Below are 16,799 nucleotides of genomic sequence, written 5' to 3'. Positions count from 1 at the left end.
ACTTACATTTTATAACCTCTCTATAACAACATTTTATTAATTTTTATTATTTTATTCAACATAATATTCAGCATATATAAAATGAGTTAGAGAAGAGAGGAATTCTGTTATGTAATAAACAGTTCTAAGGAGAACTGAAATTTTCCTTTGATTCTTTTCCTCTCAAAAGCTTTAATATGTGTGTATGTGCATTTATATTTTAAAGTTCAGTTAGTTATTGGGTTATGTATGTATAGTGATCATTTGAATTGCAGTTGTATTCATTAAAACATTAATTTTCTAACTCAATACAAAATTGATGAAACCAATCTATAGCTAAAATTCTCCCACCTCCTTTTTCAAATGTTGTCATTATCCAGACAATACTGTTAACCAACCAACTGGTTTGGTACCCTAGTGATGTTAGTGATGCTTTCTAGTACAGAAAGTCGACTTGTTTTGACTACATGCAATAAATACTACATATCTGAAAAAACCTACCGAGTTGGGGGAAAGGGGACTGTTTTTGATCATGTAAATAACAACAAGCGAACTGACTACTAGGGTCTAAATGTTTGCGCTCTCCTCGCCCCCCAATTCTTATGTTGAAAGCTAACTCCCAATGTGATGGTGTTAGGAGGTGGGGCCTCTAGGAGGTGATGAGGCCATGAGGGTGGACATGTCATGAGTGGGATTAGTGCCCTTACACCCCAGAGAGAGAAAGGAGAGGACACAGCAAGAAGGGGCCATTGATGAGCCGAAAAGCAGGCCCTCATGGGACAATGCATCTGCCAGCACCGCACCTTGATTTTGGACTTTCCAGCCTCTAGAACTAGCAGAAATAAATCTCTGTTGTTCGTAAGTTACACAATTTATGATTTTTTTAATAGCAACCTAAACAGACTAAGACACTGACTCAGCCATGGAAAAGGCTGTGGCATTATCTACTTCTAACCAGCTGAGCTTAAGACCCGAATGATGAATGCCTTTGTGTGTGTGTGTGTGTGTGTGTGTGTGTGTGTGTGTTCATGTATCTCTGTGTGTGTGTGTATTTCTTATTCTAAAGAGAAATAAATACTGACTTCCCCTTTCTACATCAATTTTCTATTTTGGTCTCTCTTTTTCATGCCACTAATTCTTTCCAATTCCTCAGTAATCTTTGATAATTTATCATATTTGAGAAAGAAAAACCCAGTGACAGCTTCTTTCCACAGTGTCAAGGCAGTATTTTCCACTGTGCATTCTTGAGTTAGAATTTCTGGAGGGGAAGGCAGGGCATTCAGACTGGCAGTCTTCCTTCAAACTGAGTGGTGGGGGTTGGGGGAGCAGTCCCAACTTTCTCATCACTCCATACACTTGTACTATCTAATGTAAACCAGCATCTGTAACAGAAGTCTAGAAGTTTCTTGAAGAGAACACCTCTTAGAGTAAGCACTGCCTACAGGGTCACCATTTTGGTAGGAGAGATGTTTGTCCTGGGGTGCCAACTTAGAACTGTCTTGAACACCGCCTTTCAATGAATCCCTCTATCTTCAGCCCATCTCTCCCCAGCCCCACCCCCTCAAGCTCAGCTCTGACCCTTGGGCCTGTCCAGGAATTCACACAAGACAGCCAGTCCACCTCCAAAGTCCAGACAGAGCTCATTCTCAAAAGATAGCACTTCTATATTTTAACTGCTTATCATTCTACTTTCTAGAAATTCTTAACTTGGCTTGCTTGTTGGTGACACTCAGACCCTGGTCTCTGTGTTTTTGTCTCCTTTTTTTTTTTTTTTGAGAAGGAAGCTCACTCTGTTGCTCAGGCTGGAGTGCAATGGCACGATCTCGGCTCACTGCAACCTCTGCCTCCTGGGTTCAAGCAATGCTCCTACCTCAGCCTCCTGAGTAGCTGGGATTACAGGCACGTGCCACCACACCTGGCTAATTTTTTTTTGTATTTTTTAGTAGAGACAGGATTTCACCATGTTGGTCAGGCTGGTCTCGAACTCTTGACCTCATGATCTGCCCACCTCAGCCTCCCGAAGTGCTGGGATTACAGGTGTGAGACACTGGGCCCAGCCTCTGTGTTTTGTCTCTTTTGTGACTTCATTCCCTATTGTATTCCTGTATTTTTATTTTTTGAGGTGTCTGGGAAATAGGGGAAACAAATGAGTGGGCAGAGGATGCCACCTTGAACAATTATCTTAGGTAGTTTTCATTTTTTGGGGCACATTTTCTCAGTTAAAGCATGATCAGAATCATATAAATATCAATAATATTAGAAGAGCTTTCACAGAATTCTATATAAAGATGCCACTTTCCTACCAAAGAACAAAAAAAGCGTCTGTTTACCCCCATTTGATTTACAAGGCTGCTATGAGGTAGGAAAAGAAGGGTAGGTATTAACTCCTGTGAAGGAAACAAAAATGAAAGACACCAGGAAGACCTTTTGTGCCACCTTGCAATCCCAACTCTTAGTTCCAGGCTTAGGCACTAACTTGCCATATGGGAGTGTTAAAATTGCACTGTTCCCACTTCAGTTTGACCTGGACATCAGTTGGATAGAAATTGGATAGGAAGGTAAGTGGAATAGAGGTGCTATATCAAATGAATTTACAAAAGAAATGTTTGATTACCATTTCTGTGAGTTCCGGACCTGTAGGTAGATGAACGCTATTAGACTGGGCTTAGCATGTATAAAGCATGGAAGGTTTGCTGAAGAGGTTTCATGTCTGCCTTCCTGGGAGGTGGGGAATTACAGAGAGATGAGCTTGCACGAAGCCACTGAGATATGGATTCCCTACTATAACATGGGGTCCCAGAATTCCAGAGGGTAAATGGCTGGCTGAATAACTGCTTTGTTGGTGGAAGCAGGAGATGGTTGGTGTGTGGAAATCAGCCTGCACTCCCCAAGTGTGTTGGGGTGTAGGATGACAGAATGCGCTATGCAGAAGGGAGACCCATATTACATTGATTCTAAAGACAGCTGGGGCAGGCACCGGGTTCCTAATGCTTATGAGGAAGGGGCTGGAGCCCAGAGGCATGGGCAGCAGGGAAGGCAATGAGTCGCTGTCATTTTGGGAGAGTGCCCAGTTAGGTCTAGTTCGAAAGAACCCCTGGAAACTCCAGTTGAGAGCAAGTCAGCCTTAACTACCTTTAAAAGCTTAAAGTTGATTGATATCACAGGTTGATCATATTCTAATTAGTAAATGTACACTGGAATTATTTTTTTTTAACTTTAAGTGATGGTGGGAAAATCTAAATATCTAGCACTAGAGTGAGCAGAACGTTCACGAGAACTGCGCAATGCATGTCCACGGCGCGGGAAGATTAGCTTTCCAAAATGAATTGAAAGGAGTAGCAGGAGCCAGATATCATGTTGCATTTTGACCCCATCCCAGGAGCTGTGGCCTAAACAAACTCGCTCGTTACCCTAGTAGACTTCACATTTCCTTTGAGAACCTCACTGCAGAGATTGCAAAGCTTTCATCTAGGACTAGACTCTTTTTTTTTCTTTATTATATAAAGGGTACCTGGAAGCCTTAATCAGTCAGGGAATGGGTCTGAAATCTCTAAACAGTAAAGATTCACCGTTTACAGTGCACAATCCACTCTAAATACTGAGTTTTATGTCCATTTGACTGGGGGACAGGTTAGATAGGCCCTTGACCAAATTTCTCTCCATATTAGGTCAATTTTGATTTAAATCATTGGTTAAGAGTCTCCATTTCATTCATTTCAATTTTACCTCAAAATAAGCTTCTGATGTTTGACTTAACTTTAATGCATATCTACAATTCGTATTTCTTTTCAAAACAGGATTAATTTAGCTATAAATCCCGAAAGTGAAAGGATTATGTTATTTTCTTTGTAAAACTGAACAAAATTGGTACTGGTGAAGTTACAGTCACACATTCAGTAGGATGTCGACTATTTTTTTAGATACTGTTATTACTTTCTTTAAAATAATGAGTCACTTAAATAAGCTGAAAACTTATATTGCATTTCTACATCCTTCGTGTTTTTCTCCACTGACACAAAAATATACTACCTCTAACTATGCATCACATACATTTATACAGAGATTCTGGGGTCAAAGCGACGTAGGTTCAAATCACATCCCTGTCATTTCTAGACAAGTAACTTTGGACAAGGAGGTTATCATCCATAAGCTCCAGTTTTTAAATCTGTAGAATGGGGGTAAAAATCATGCCTGCCTCATTAAGTTGCTGGAGACCACATGAGATGTATTAAAATAATACATTTAACTCTTAATTTATAAAAAAAAAAACTAAACAAAGTTTGGGTCAGGAAAAAATATAAAAAGCAGGTTATGTCGCTGACTAGCCTTTTTTCTCAACCATTTGTAAGTGATAATTTTTGTATTGTCCCATTTCAAAACAAACAGGAAAGAGTTTTAAGAAGCAGTGAAGGACTACTTCAGTGGCTTCCAAAGTGATTCTCTGCTCATTTTTTCTTTGTAATTCCAGCCTCCACACACTTCCCAGAACAAAGTTTCTACAAGCAAATATGACCAGGTCAGTTGCCTGCAAATGCTAAGTCCATTACGGTGGGATGCAGCAGCCTTATCTCCCTCTGCGCCTTCATGTCTCACCACCCCTACCACTCTGTCTTTGCTCAGGAAACACTGAGCTGCCAGCTGTCTTCCCCTGCCTCCCCACAATCCCCACAACTCTGACTTTGTTCTGGCTACCGTTTCTTTCTAGTTGCTCCTTTATGGCTTTGCTCTGGGATCACCTCATCAAGGAAGCATGCCAGGTGCACACTGAACCCCACTGTAAGATGCTCCGCTAGGATGCTCCCATAGTAACTAGCTTCTGTCTGACTCTGCATGGGGTTTAAAACTGCCCATTCCTGTGTCTGTTCTGAAACTAAGTCTCTTGAAACCAGGGGTTATGACTCACTCATCTGCATATGCCCAACACAGACACTGACATGTTTTGGGATTCAATAAACCTGCTCCGTGTCTGAAGCAAAGATGAACGACTTCTTCCTTGCACACCCAAGGCAGTATGGTAGGTATTACTAAATAATACCAATCAACTTCTACTGAGCCAGAAAATGTGCTAGTACGTTACATATATCGCCTTATTTATGTGCAAAAGTACATGAGTAGATACAATGGTGACCCCTTTTATCAAGTACTAATTTTAAGACGGTGAGCAACGAGCCTACCAGCCTTAGGGAGCTCCCCCAAGGCAGAGTTGGCTTTCCACTCAGGTAGCTCTATATGATAAAAGCAGATACGATTTTTTTTAAATAAAAGAAATGAAATTTTAAACATATCCAGGGATCTTTGGGTTCTGACGACTTAACATCTGAGAAGTTACACTCTGTAGGTTGAATCTGAATTGTAGTGTTTTCCCAGAGTCAGAACTCTGAAATTTCTGGTCAGACTCTCTAAGGTTTGGCTATCAGGAAGATCCAGTGCAAACTGTGAATGTGTGTTTCCTTACCAAGTGCCCGCTACAGTCGATGACCTGAAACCCTCAGATAGAGCTTCTAATTTCTGGAAATGTTTATAGTGAAACAAGAAAAACTTGAAAAACTCTAACCTGCATATATTCCACTTTCTACTGGCTATGTGCACTTTGATTCTGACAGATACCACCTATGCAAAACCAAGATCTTAGCATTTACCACAACTACACCCAGACCACCCGGTCCCTCTGCAGCCCACTCCCTCTCAATCGATGGCGACTCCATTCTTCTGGTTGTTGGGTGGGTGGTATCCTTGAGTTCTTTTTCTCTTACCTTCATCACCCAGTGCATGAGAAAATCTCAGTGGCTATACCTTATATACACATCCAGAACTATAATACCCTCTTCCATAACGTCCAATGCTTCCATCTTAACCCAAACCATAATCACCTCTTGCTTAAATTACTGCAATCACCTCCCAACTGACATTCTTGCTTTTGCCTTTAATCCTGATAGTCTATTCTCCAAATGGCAGCCGAAGTAACCCTGTTACACATTAGATCAGAATGCATTACTCCTCTGCTCAAATCCTCAGTGGTGCCCATGGGTTTAGCAAAGGCAGCATCAAGTTATCCACAAGACTTACAAGGCCTCTCAGACTTGGCCTTCCACTCCTACCTTGCTGACCTCAAGTCATGTGTTTGCTCTTGTTCTCTCTGATTAACACCCCGGTTTCTTTGCTACTCAGCAAACATATCAGACACACCCCCATTTATAAGCCCTTGAACTTGCTGTTCTTCCTGCTTAGAAAACCTTCTGCCCAGATAGTCATAGGGCCAGCTCACTCGCCTATGTCAGGACAGATTCAAAGTTACCTTCTGTGTAAGTACTGTGTACTAACTAATGGCATCACTGGAATCTAAAAAACAAACTATTGGGGGCTGGGCGCGGTGGCTCACGCCTGTAATCCCAGCACTTTGGGAGGCCGAGGCGGGCAGATCACGAGGTCAGGAGATCGAGACTATCCTGGCTAACACGGTGAAACCTCGTCTCTACTAAAAATACAAAAAATTAGCCAGGCGTGGTGGTGGGCGCCTGTAGCCCCAGCTGCTCAGGAGGCTGAGGCAGGAGAATGGCATAAACCTGGGAGGCGGAGCTGGTAGTGAGTCGAGATCACGCCACTGCACTCTAGCCTGGGCGACAGAGCCAGACTCTGTCTCAAAAAAACAAAAAACAAAACAAAACTATTGGGTACTATACTCAGTACCTGGGTGACAGGATCAACTGTACCCCAAACCTCAGCATCATGCAATATACCCAGCTAACAAACCCAGAGAGGTACCCCCTGAATCTAAAATAAAAGTTGGAAATTATATATTAAAAAGTCACTTCCTAATTAGAGCCTTCTCTGGCCATCTATCATAAGTATTTTGATAACTTTCTGTCTTCCTCATTTGAAACAAGGCCAGGGATTTTGGCTGATATTTTATCCCTAGGATCTAAATCAGTGGTAGTACATAAAAGGTGCTTAAAAGTAATTATTGAAGGTGGCCAGGTGCGGTGGCTAAGGCCTGTAATCCTAGAACTTTGGGAGGCCAAAGTGGGCAGATCACTTGAGGTCAGGAGGTTGAGACTGGCCTGGCCCACATGGTGAAACCCAGTCTCTACAAAATATACAAAAATTAGCCAGGCATGGAGGCAGGTGCCTGTAATCCCAGCTATCGGGAGGCTGAGGCGGGAGAATCACTTGAACCCAGGAGGCGGATGTTGCAGTGAGCCGAGATCGCACCACTGCACTCCAGCCTGGGCAACCAATAGAGTGAGACTCTGTGTATGTGTGTGTGTGTGTGTGTGTGTGTGTGTTTGTGTGTGTGTGTGTAGAATGATGAATTAGTGAAAGTCACTACCTATCCTGTATCCACCCTTCCTAGTCATCAGTGACAAATCTCTAAAATCACAACTCCAAAATTCCAAAAGCTGTTTTGCCATCTTGACCTAACTGTGCTCTTTCAACTAGCAAACCAAGTAGCTCCCAACTTCACAATGCCTCGAATGGTATCAAGCACACAAAATCAGGCATGGGGGTCTCGGAGTTCCAATATTCCTAATCTCTCAGAAGCATCGAGTTTGTCCCTTATACCTTCCCTGGGTATAAGCAACCTAAGTGCAACACAATCTATTTTTACAATGTACTTTTACTACCCCTTCTTAGATGCAATGACAGAAGGAGCTGTTGGCTCTATTCAGCTCCATTCAGCCTCCCCTAACCTCTCCACAGGTATCTTCAGCCATGTGGCCATATTCTGAATCGCTACTGAAATGACAGGGTAGAACATGCAAAAGTCTACACATATCACCTGTGGGAGAAAGAACTGGAAGCTAAGACTCCTGATTTCTTTCATGAGGTAAGTGTAAGAAATGAAATGGCCTCTAGCAGGACGCCTGGACTCCCTGCGCCTCAGTCTCCTCTTCTCTGTGGTGGTGGGCATGGCTGAGAAGGGTGTCATGGAGTCTCGAAAGAACTCCACCCATCTCCCCCTTCTTGACATGATCTGGTAACTTATTTTACAAAATCATACACATGAAGTTTCAGTACATGTTCACTCGCCCCCTTTTCGAAGCAGATCGCTACTCCCGAGTCCCTACAGCATAAAGATTTTGGTACTCACACTGGGTTGGCACTAATAATTGCCTACCTCAAAAATTGTATTTAAGAAAGAGAGGCAGTGAGTGAGAGAATATTTTCATTTCAGTAAACGTAGCTAGCATAATTTTGTGGGCAGCGGCACCCCAGCCTGCATCCTGTCAGGCCAGGCCAGTCCACACTGGCAATTACTGTGCTGAATTAAAGAAGCCCTTGGCCACCTGCCTCACGCATGCAACAAGTTCCTTTTTTTAATCCTATTTATCTTCACAGTCATCTATTTGTGTCAAGAAAGGAAGCATATGAGCACAGCATCTGTTACTAGAGTGACACAATTACCAAATACTTCTACAAGGGAAAAAAAATTCACGATAAATCCGGGTTAGTTGTCAGGTGTTTCAGAAGACAAAACATTAGTCTTTCAATCATGGTGTCTCGTTTAAGCTGAGCATATGGTGCTAACAGCAGAGAGGCACCAGCTCAGCCTGGTCTCTGACGGGCATAACGACCACAGAAATGTCACCTCCTCTAAATTGGCAGAGGAAAGCAGGTTTCTCTCCCCAAGCCCAGCCCCTCCCTCCCTGTAATAAAGCAGGTACAAATTGAAGGGACTTCATCATTGCTAACTTTGTCCCAAATGTTAGGACCCAAGTGCATCCAATGACAGGTATGGGAGAGTCCTTTAGTTTTCCCAATAACTAATTTAGCAAAGATGTAAATAAATTCAAGCCAAAACAAAAGGGTAATAATTCAAGGCAATTCATTATTAATTATTTCCCCACTACTATTGAAAATGATGTAAGCTGAACTCTAATTTGGGAAAATCCCTTACTTTTTCCACAGTGAAACGTAGACAACTACAGGTGACCCTGTCAATATTGCAACTGTTACTTGTTTTGCTTTTTTCTGGATACCATCAACAGGTCTATGGGATGCTTTCCTAAACGTGTCTTACTTTTATGAGTTAGTCATTAGACTGGGGAGAGGGCAGAGAGAGAAGAGAGGAGAGAAGAGAGTGAGATAGGTGTTAGAGATTGAGACACCACATTACTCCCGAAAAGAAGTCACTGACAAACTGTAGGGAAGATACTGACTTGTTCCAGGGAAGCCCTGGCGTTCTCTATCTCCTGCCACTACTGCAACCTGGCAGACAGCGCTCCCGGCTTCACTTCTGCTCAAGCCGGGCTGCTGCTTCCGCGCCCCCGCCACGCGCCCAGGTGAGCCGCGCCAGGTGGCAGCGAGCCTTTACCTGCCAGGCTGCCCGGCCTCTGGAGGGTGGCCGTGGCATACAGCTCCTGCGAGTGCTTGCTGTACTGCTCAGACGCGTGGACCAGGCGCTTGGTGGGCGACAGGGTGGCGTACGTGCCGATGGTGGAGCTCAGCTGGTGGATGGGCGAGGAGGAGATGGTGGACTGCACGGTGGGGGGCGAGGTCACGCGGATCGGGGACAGGCCGGCCGAGGACACGACGATGTTGATGGGCGAGCTGGTGCTGTAGGACTTGGCCAGGCGGCTGGGCGACTGCTTGGGCGAGGAGCCGCGCGGCGCGGCGTAGGTGGCGCCCTCGGGGGCCGAGCCGCCGCGCTGCAGCTTGGTGGGCGAACCACCCTGGGGCGCGGCCAGCGGGGAGCCCCCGCGCGGCGGCGCGGGCAGCGTGGAGCTGGAGTAGTAGAGCGCGGCGGCGGCGGCGGCGGCGGCTGGCGGCGCGTCGGGCAGGTGGAAGGCGCTGCCCAGGCTGGGCGCGAACGACTCCCGCGGCGGCGGCGGCGGCGGCGGCGCGGGCTCGGGCCCCGCCAGGTGGCCGGCGCGGCTGGTCGTGCCCTGTGCCCGGGAGAGGAGAGAACACGCGCACTTAGCGAGAGAGTAGCACACGGCCCACCCGGCCCAGCCCGGCCCCGAGAGCAGAGGCACACCGGGGATGCCGCGGGCGCCCGGCGGCTCTGCGATCCCAGCTGCGCTCGGGGCGATATGCGAACCTGCGCCCCGAACTCTCCTGGGGCGGATTTCTTGTCCGGACACTGGCACAGGCCAGCTGACTACTGGAGGGAAGTCACCTTTGACAAATAAGACCTGTGTTTGCTTACATGTCGATGTTATTTCAGGAATAGCAGAAGCATCGCATTTAGTCACATAAAGATTTTTAAAGGCCCCCCGACAGGGCAATCACGATCTCCCTGGTCGCAATCACGATCTGTGCGTTTTAATGAGAAATTCGGGCAGTAAACCTTTTTCTGTCCCCCACTCCCCATCCTTGCCCCAGATCATTTCATTAGATACACTTTCTACCTCCGAGATTGGCCGAGTTACATACTTATCTGGAGAACATCAAGAATAAACATACTTCTTACAGTTTATTCTGTTGCTATTGTCGCGTGGATTCTTCTTTTTGGACAATGAAAAGTTAAACGGAGGGAAAAATATTAAGTCAGAATGAATTCGCTTCGTCTTTTCAGCATTAAAAAAAAATTCTAGAGGAATTAGAGCAATTGGAAATGAGAATGCTAAAAAAGCCTCCCTTTTCTAGATTGTAACACTGGGCTCCCAATCTTTCAGCATCTTTCTCTCTCTAGCTCCCTGTAAGAGCCCCCTGCAGCTGTGTCTTCAAATTGAAAGCCATTCGCCTCTCATTTATTTACAAGAACACAAAAGACAACAAGGGCTGGGGAGGAGCTGGAGAGACAGTTGGAGGGGAAAGCACTTTCCTTGAATCTTGTCCAGAGACAAATTTGCATTCGAATGAAAACACTACATTGTCAACCACTTCTGGGCAGGAGGGCTCAGATCTTCCAGGCTTTCCCGGGGGAGCAGAGAGGGTTTTGAGAGCCTGCTGGTGTGAAAAGGGAGTAGGACTGTACACAGAGTTGGAGAGAAGCTGGGAAGGAGGGATTTGAAATGAGGGGTGGGAGATGGGTGGGGAGGAGGACTCGAGAGAGATGGAGGGAAGGGAGGAAGAGAAGATTGAACAGATGCTAGCCATTAAAAGTTTCAATTATGCCTCTCTACCCGTTTTGGAATGGCAATTGGCAAATAATAGACTGGGCACTTTCATTGCACATACACAGGCACTCCAAATTTTATCTGGGATGTCAAGTTCATATGCAGATCTGAGAGAGTTAATTGAGCAACATCAAAATTCTCTATTAGGAGCAGCCTGCCATAGGAGGTAAACACTTTGGTGAGAGACTTTCTCTATGCAGAGTGTGTGTATGTGTATGCATATGTATTTACGTACGGTGTATATATTTTAAATATTCTCATACACACATGCAATCCATAAAGCAATTATTTTAATGTTAAGAGTGAAAGTAAAATGTAAGCTCTATGAGTTTGTTCAATGATGTGTCCCCAGCAAGTAGAACAAGGCCTGATTCCTAGCAGAGACTCCAGGAATATTTGTGGAATGGTTCCTCAAGTTAGTCTCAAGGCTATGAGGGTCTTATATGTGGAGGATGGGGGACGAGCACTACAGATGTGGGTGTGCTTACTCTGAACCCCAGAGAAATAGTCCAGCTTCATCCAGAGTCATTGAGGAGGTGGCTTTGATGCAATTTTGCTTCTCTCCCAGTGGCAGCTCTAAGCATGAAACATGTATTAAATAGACTGGGCTTCTCAAATTTAGCTGTATATTATAATCTCCAGGGGTGCTTTAAAAAAAAAAATCTCAATACTCATGACTTACCATTGCCATTTAATTCAGTATCCCTGAAGGTGAGACCCATATATCAGGTTTTTTTGGAAGCTCAGCAGGTGATTTCACTGTGCAACCAAGTATGAGTCCCACGTCCCCCCTAGAGCAGTGGTTTTCAAAGGGAGGTCCCTGTTCCCGCAGCTGCAGCATCATTGTGGATGGTCTTTTCAGCATTTAAAAAAAAAAAAATTCTAGAGGAATCAGAGCAATCAGAATCATACCCCACTATAAACTGAACAAACTCTGGGGAAGGGGCCGAGGGTTCTGGGTTTTAACCAGTACTCTGGGTGATTACGGTGCTGGTCAAAGTTTGCCAACACTGCTCCAGAAGACACTTAGATTTGGAGGGTGCAGAGCGGGCCCCGGGGTGTGCATTTCTAACAATTTCCCAGAGCAGGCAGATGCTGCTGCTCTGAGAACTACCACTAAGCTGCAGACACTTTTCTTGTGAATCTCTACTGGGGTTCCCTATCAACTGGGGCCTGAGCAACACTCAGCCATGCAGAACACAGCTGGCAAGTGATGGAAAAGCATCCGACCAAAATTTCTGAAATCCCTTCCCACAGGGAACAAAATGAGAAGAAAGAACCCTTTCTCCAAGGTTTCAGGAGCACTCTCTGCTCCCTATTTACAACAAAACAAAAACTTTCTGTTATGTCTTGGCTATGTAACATTAATAAAACAACCTCAGAGTACACTAACGATGCCATTACCAAATAGCATAATTTTTAATAAGCACTAACTAAAGCATACCAGTGTAAATGAGAATATTAAGTCAGTATTCATTCTAATGTTTAAATATTAGAACAACATGTATCCTGTGAAAACCTTAATACTTTTTACAGATATTTTATTTTTCTTGTAATCTGTCAAAATATCTAGTCTCAGGTGTACTAAGTGCTGAATATGACTGTCTCCTATGTTTTCTTAAATGGACCCCAAATCTGTAGAAGTCTTGAGAACTGCCGCATGAGCTGTAGACATTTTGACAAGCTACAGCAACCAATTCGAAAGTCTTTTAGATATTATAGGATCTTGGTAAAATTGTGCTAATAATTTTGGCATGAAAAAAGGAAAAGTATAAACAATAACATTTTATATACTGTTTAACATAGTAAGTGGTATTGTCCACTGTGTACTAAAATGCACTTCCAAAAAAGCCTTCTGAATCCATTTGCATAAGAAGCCATCATCAACTAGAGCACCTTCTCAGGAGCACCAGCTACACTGGTGAGTTACCAGCAGTGCTTTCTACAATGTAGAGAATGTTCTAAATCTGTACTGCTCAATATGGCACCGCTGAACACACGGGCTGATTGACAGACTGAAATGTGGCTAATCAGCTGAGGAACTTCAGTACACACTTAACTTTAATTAAGTTAAACAGCCACATGTGACTAGTGGCCACCTTCTTGGACAGCACAGTTGTCTAAGCCCCTCCACAGTTTACAATAAATAATCCAGGGGTGCTATATTCCATTTCAATGGCTTATAGAGTAATAAATGCCTAAGAACTATTCTTTGGTTAAACAGAGAAATTTGGTTTGTAGCATCATTTGAATAAAAACAAAATTTGGGGGAGCCTCTTTTCACCCTTGTGCTTATGTTTTCTTTCATTACCGAATTTGATTTAGTAACTCTTTGTCAGTTAAAGATACCCGAGGCTGTCATTCAAGCCTGCTGCACAATCATAGGATAGTTTATTACTATCCACTGTTGCATTAGAAATAATCGAAACACATTTCAACACATACAGAATTGTATTCACTTTAGTGTCACAAGAGTTCAATTCTACCTTAAAAGTATGTTAGCACTATAAAGCTGCAAATCTGATTTTAAAGTTAGAATTCAAGTAAAGTTTCATTTTCCTTTTTTAAACTAAAGATTACTACATACTGCTTCCCTGGAGATATTTGGAAATGTGTGTGTACATGCAAAGACAGTTGAAATAATTTTTTATTGATGTGTGACTGTGAAAATAAAAATAATGATATAACAAATTTAGATATACTTGGAATAGATTGGGCCCCATCCTTGGTCACACCATCTAGGCTGCTGGCAGAGACAATTCTTGACTCTGTCTTCATTCTCAGCTCTTTGGATCAGTCTCAGCCTGGAGGGCAACTTTATTTGTCTTTCCCACTCCTTCAAAATGAGGAACTCATTTGTGAGAAATGGACAAGGAAGCAGAATGTTCACAGATGAACAACCCCATCAAGGAGATGTTCTGATTCAATAGTTTCTGATATGCAGAGTATGGCGCACATTAAGTGTAGTTCAGTTCTTGTTTCCCTTATGGGAAATTTTTCAAGAAATACGGAACATCAACTCATCAAAGCTGTTACAAATTATTTTATCTGTATACGTATGTTTCAGATGGGTCAGATTTAGGATATATTCAGTGTCACAATTTTTACATTACATGGTGTGTGTGTGTGTGTACTTAGTGGTATATTGAGGCCTCTTGTGTAATTGTAGATGCATTTATACCTATTTTATAGAACTGTTTAAGGGGAGGATGTATTTACAAAGTATAGTAGAAAAAATATTGAAATGGGAAGTTAGGGAATATGTACATTATTCCAACAGCCATTAATGAACAGTACTCAAGTTTGATGCATTAATTTACTCACTGACTCAATAAACCATTAACAAGAGCCTACTACGTCTGGGCATCCCTACTCTGAAAATCCAAAATCTGAAATCCAAAAATCCCAAACATTTTGAGCACCGACATGAATGTCACAGTAGAAAATTCTACACCTGACACCTTTGCTTTCTGATAGTTTAATGTACATAAACTTTGTTTCAAGTACAACATTATTTAAAATGTCATATAAACTTACCTTCAGGCTATGAGTTATGTATGAAATACAAATGAATTTTGTCTTTAGACTGGGGGGGGTCCCATCCCCAAGAAATCTCATTATGGATATGCACGTATTCTAAAATCGTCCCCCCAAAAAATCTGAACTCTAAAACACTTCTGATCCCCTGCATTTCAAACAAGGGATGCTTGATCTGTCTATACCATGTACAAATGAGGAGTTTGTTTTTGAAGAGCTCTCAACAATTCCCTTATATGGAGTATTTTACTTTGATGTTATTTTGGAGATCTATCAATGGTGTATTTTTGTTTGTACAGATTACTATCTGGCTCACAATTAAGACACTGTTCTTTGGGGGAGTAGGAGCCCCTAAGAATATGGCACTCAAACCAGAAAGTGGCACTGGTCTTAGTGCCAAGCACATTTGCTTCCAAATTCTTTCACGCTGAATCTTCTACGGAGGGAGTAGGAATGGCAGAGGAGTCATAAGGGGTCAATTCTCAGAACTTGAAAATTTATTCAATCCTCATTCTTTGGGGATCTGGCAGTGCAAACAAAATAAAACAAATCCCCCCAATGCTTATATCCAGTTAACAAGAGACTTGACAGCCTGTAATCTCTAAGGAATCTTGACTTCTAATCATGAGTAAGCCCTGTCACTAAGCAAAAGCACATTTTATAAAGCGGGCTCATGATTCATGAGCAGTCCTGTGAAGACGCATTTAGACCTGCCAAGTTTTCTTAAGTTGTCAGCAAGGCCCCCACTTCTGGGACAGGAGGCCTATTTGCCCAGGATGCTGGGCAGCCGGGCTGACAGTGTCAGGAATGGAGAACTGGAGCCCCGTTTTGTGGCTTCCCTGAGTCCAGCTTAATGGGATCAGCAGTCTGCTCCATTATTCACTGTATTCATCCCTTTCTGTCTTCCTGGGATTACAATCAGACTGGCAAACCTAGTTACTAATGATGTCTTCCTTTTCCAGATAATATTGGCTGGTGGCACCTGAGGTCACCGCAGGGAGCAGTGCGCCCAGGCAAGCACAGGGTTATGACAGGTGCAGCTGGGGAGCACATTCAAAGGAAGGCACAGGCCACAGGGCCAGGGCCACAGAGGAGTCAAAATGTGAATGTGGCCACGGACTGGGGGAGGAAGACATTGGAGCTCGTGTGTGAGGAAGATGTCTCAATGCAGAGTGATTTAAGTTGTGACAAGGCCATGAGAAAGTAAAAGCAATGACAAAATGTACTCCTTCAGTGAGTTAAGAAAGGCAAGATCAATCCTGCATAATCAAAAACAGGGCATGGCTTAAAGATGACATATTCAAAGAAGTCTGTTTCTACTGAGAGCACTCTGGTAAGGTAACTGAGTCATACCAGCTCTGTGCTGCTGATTAACTGTTTGGAGAAACTGTTGCACTTTCCTAGTGTAAGTTTGTCTAGAGCTTTGGGCTTGTGCACAAAGACAGATAAGGCGATTTACTCTCACAATTTTGAAACATGAAGAAATCACCAACTCCAAAATGTTTACAATCATATTTAGTACTATATGAAATGTTCCTATAATATCGTGCAAGTAAAACAAATCTACATCCCCAAATAAGTTGTGTGCCTTGAACTTACTCCCCGGCACGTAATGAATTTGCTTGAGCACGCCCACCATTGCTCAAAAAACGTTGAAAAGTTTTCTTTTCAAACCATCTTCCAAAGGAATGCCATTCTTTAATTCCAAAGGGAGAAAATTCTGGTACTGTGAGAAAAGTTTGATTTTGGCAATAACTAAATAAAATCACCCAGGGCTTTGTTCGATGATTCTCTTGAGGGGTGCTGGTTTTGGTAAAAGCTAATATGTAACATAAGAGAAGAGATAGCTTCTATGCACATTTTATACACCTTCCCCGAAGTCATCACCACTGGGATCATTACTGTTGGTGAGAAAAGAAGGGCTGGGTTTACCTGGTGGTGACGTCCCACTAACACTGAAAGGTGGTGTCCACAACAAACTGAACTTAAGTAACAGAAAACCCAAGGCACTTGGAAGAAATTTCTTTCCTCAGATGGGAACACCCAAATCAAAAGGACCATAAAAGCAACTATATCCCTGGAAATAATAGGAGAAACCACCCTCACTGCTTTCTCTCTGCCCAATGGTCCCAAAATTATGGAGGAGGGGGAGAGAAAGAACAAGACAGAAAGCGAGAGAGAGAAATTTAGCAAACTATTTTGTCTCTGCCACTGCAGTTAGAA

The 16,799-nt window shown here is 43.3% G+C and overlaps 1 protein-coding gene across 7 annotated transcripts in view; it reads right to left on the bottom strand.

Moving 5' to 3' along the window:
- Positions 1-16,799, bottom strand: part of CTNND2 (catenin delta 2) — a 936,154-nt gene that overhangs the window by 407,538 nt on the left and 511,817 nt on the right. For all 7 annotated transcript variants that reach the window (XM_055245590.2, XM_055245587.2, XM_055245588.2 and 4 more), the window contains one exon: positions 9,293-9,863. In XM_055245590.2, the coding sequence (XP_055101565.1) occupies positions 9,293-9,863 (571 nt within the window). The remainder of the gene's footprint in view (positions 1-9,292; positions 9,864-16,799) is intronic.

Source organism: Symphalangus syndactylus, chromosome 16 (genome assembly GCF_028878055.3).
Source record: "Symphalangus syndactylus isolate Jambi chromosome 16, NHGRI_mSymSyn1-v2.1_pri, whole genome shotgun sequence".
In the NCBI taxonomy this organism is placed as follows: Eukaryota; Metazoa; Chordata; class Mammalia; order Primates; family Hylobatidae; genus Symphalangus; species Symphalangus syndactylus.
The sequence above is the reverse complement of the archived record's forward strand: the minus strand, read 5'-3'. Positions and strand labels throughout refer to the sequence as shown.